This window comes from Aureococcus anophagefferens, assembly GCF_000186865.1.
Source record: "Aureococcus anophagefferens unplaced genomic scaffold AURANscaffold_834, whole genome shotgun sequence".
NCBI classification, from domain to species: Eukaryota; class Pelagophyceae; order Pelagomonadales; family Pelagomonadaceae; genus Aureococcus; species Aureococcus anophagefferens.
The window spans coordinates 1-2,242 of record NW_008706112.1 but is presented as its reverse complement, the minus strand read 5'-3'; the positions used below and the strand labels follow the sequence as shown (position 1 = coordinate 2,242).

General features: G+C 49.5%; 1 protein-coding gene across 1 annotated transcript; it reads right to left on the bottom strand.

Moving 5' to 3' along the window:
- Window positions 1-418: 418 nt before the first annotated feature.
- AURANDRAFT_39527 (hypothetical protein) lies at window positions 419-2,241 on the bottom strand (the record flags this gene model as incomplete). The annotated part of the gene is made up of 5 exons (XM_009044800.1): window positions 419-1,408; window positions 1,469-1,871; window positions 1,923-1,983; window positions 2,077-2,108; window positions 2,167-2,241. 5 exons carry the CDS (start codon window positions 2,218-2,220, stop codon window positions 828-830), a joined length of 1,131 nt encoding a protein of 376 aa, XP_009043048.1.
- Between the last annotated feature and the right edge of the window lies 1 nt (window position 2,242).

Below are 2,242 nucleotides of genomic sequence, written 5' to 3'. Positions count from 1 at the left end.
GTCGGCTCTAGCACCCACTTAAACTGCCCTTAACCTGCTGGTTATGTCGATCTAGGACGCGGACGACCTAGCTTGGAAGAGGCAGAGGATATAATAACAGTCATTACCAGCCTCAACACCAAATTGTCAGGCTAGACAACAGCAACACTGACTTTGACCACAGGCAATGCTGGAATTGCGGTGCATTTGGGCACCTATCTGGCGCATGTAAAGCGGCATGGGACAATCATGAGAACAGCAAAAGAAAGACCAGCTCATATCAGCAGGTAAGCTATGAACCACAGCAACTACCAGATACTGTCCCTGGTGGTCTAAACTCACTAACTCGTTACCGGAAACATTTTGTACTGCCGTAAATGCAATTTTTGAGTTCGTCCAGCTTCTTGTGGTACTCAGCGGGCCGCCAATCGGGGATTTTGTTGCCGCGGCCACCCGCGCCTTTAGAGAGAATGTAGTTCCCTAGTACGAGAGCCGAGCAGGCGGCAGAACCTCACCCAGGAAAACCCCCCTCGCCTCGGGCGGGACCCCAGGGAACCCATGATTCCCCCGACAATTCTGGGCCGGCGCCTGGGGGCTTTACTGAGGCGCCGGGGCCCCGAGCGGGCCCCAAACTAGAACGCGCCGTATTTCCCGCGGCCTCCAAAGTGGGCGGAAACGCACGTGGAAACGCGAATGTGCAAGGATATTCCGAGGAAGTTATGGTCTCAGTTGCCGTAGTCATACGGGGGTTGAGGCTACTGGACGAACGAGTAGAGGGCCTGTTGCACTAGGTCCAGAAAAGCGGCCGGTATTGCAGTTTTATGCTGAGGCTGGTGCGGGAATGAAATTCAATCCTTTAACTCATCATCAAGTCCGTGATCTGTCGGTGCCTGACGATGAAACGCTCGGATCTCGGCGTATAGCATCTTTTGCAAGCTTTTTTTGTTCAACGTGATCATCTCGACATCATCTACTTTGACATGAAAACCAGCGTCTCGTTCGAGCTCATGCTCTCGAAACTCTTCCACATATTTATGCTCGAGAGCTTCATGAAGAGACGTGCGCTTTCTTGGATTAAATACAAGCATCTTTTCGAGGAGGTTTAGCGCCATGGCGTTCGTCGCACTGTGAAATTTGGATTGGAAGTCTTGCGATTTATAATCAGGGAGTTGGAGCATGAAATTCATCGCGTTCTGGTTAGAAACAAACCAGAGATCTACCTTTAGAGGACGTCCCAGTAATTTCACAATGAGTTTGAGCTGGTGTATGTAGTCGTTCCCTGGAAAGACTGGCTGCAGGAGAAGCATCTCACCAAAGATGCATCCAATAGACCACATATCAATTGCCTGATCATAGGCATGGAAACCAAGCATGATTTCGGGTGCGCGATACCACCGTGTCACAACATACTCGGTATATTCTTGCTCCTCTGTGGTTTCTACCACGGAAGCTTCGCTGGGTGGCGCGTCTTCGATAGCGTCTTTGTGACCAGAGGTGCCGCGCGCCAAGCCAAAGTCACATATCTTCAAGTTGCACGTTTGAATGTCGATGAGCAAGTTGGAGGGCTTGAGATCACGATGCAAAACAGAAGCTGAGTTAATATAGTTCATGCCTGCCAATAACTGATAGACTAGATATTGTGTTTGCTCCTCCGAGAGCTTGGTCTTGGAATAGAGGATTTTCTGCAGGTCGGTCGACATCAGTTCTGTGACGATATAAAGGTCGTCGAAATCTTCTATGTACGGAGGTTCCATAATATCATAGAGCTTTACAACATTTGGATGATTGAATTGTCGCATAAGTCGTACTTCACGTAGCATTCGTTTAGCATCGACCATGTCCTCGAACGCGTTTGCAACCTTCTTTATTGCCACTTGTTTTTTGGTGGTGACCTGAGGGTAGTACTATCATGATAGACAAATTAGGACGACACTGAAGACGACATCTTCTGCAGCGACGACAAACCCATACGCACCCGAACCGACCTTTCGCAGCAAGTTGTACCTGGGCTCGCAGCGTTCAAACGAGATTTTGTGAAAATGAACACTATTGCGCAGCCGGCCCTCTTGGTGAAGGCAGCGAACACGGCATTGGGACTTTGGGTCCACGAACCAATCGGTGCCAGAGAACTACATTGTTTCACAAATGACCTCCACCAACATGCGTGCGCATTAGAGGGGGACGTACGTGTACCATTGTCTGGCTTATTGCCATGGCAATGCAATCACGAAGACATTTCATCCATTTTTCGCGATCCTCGTGG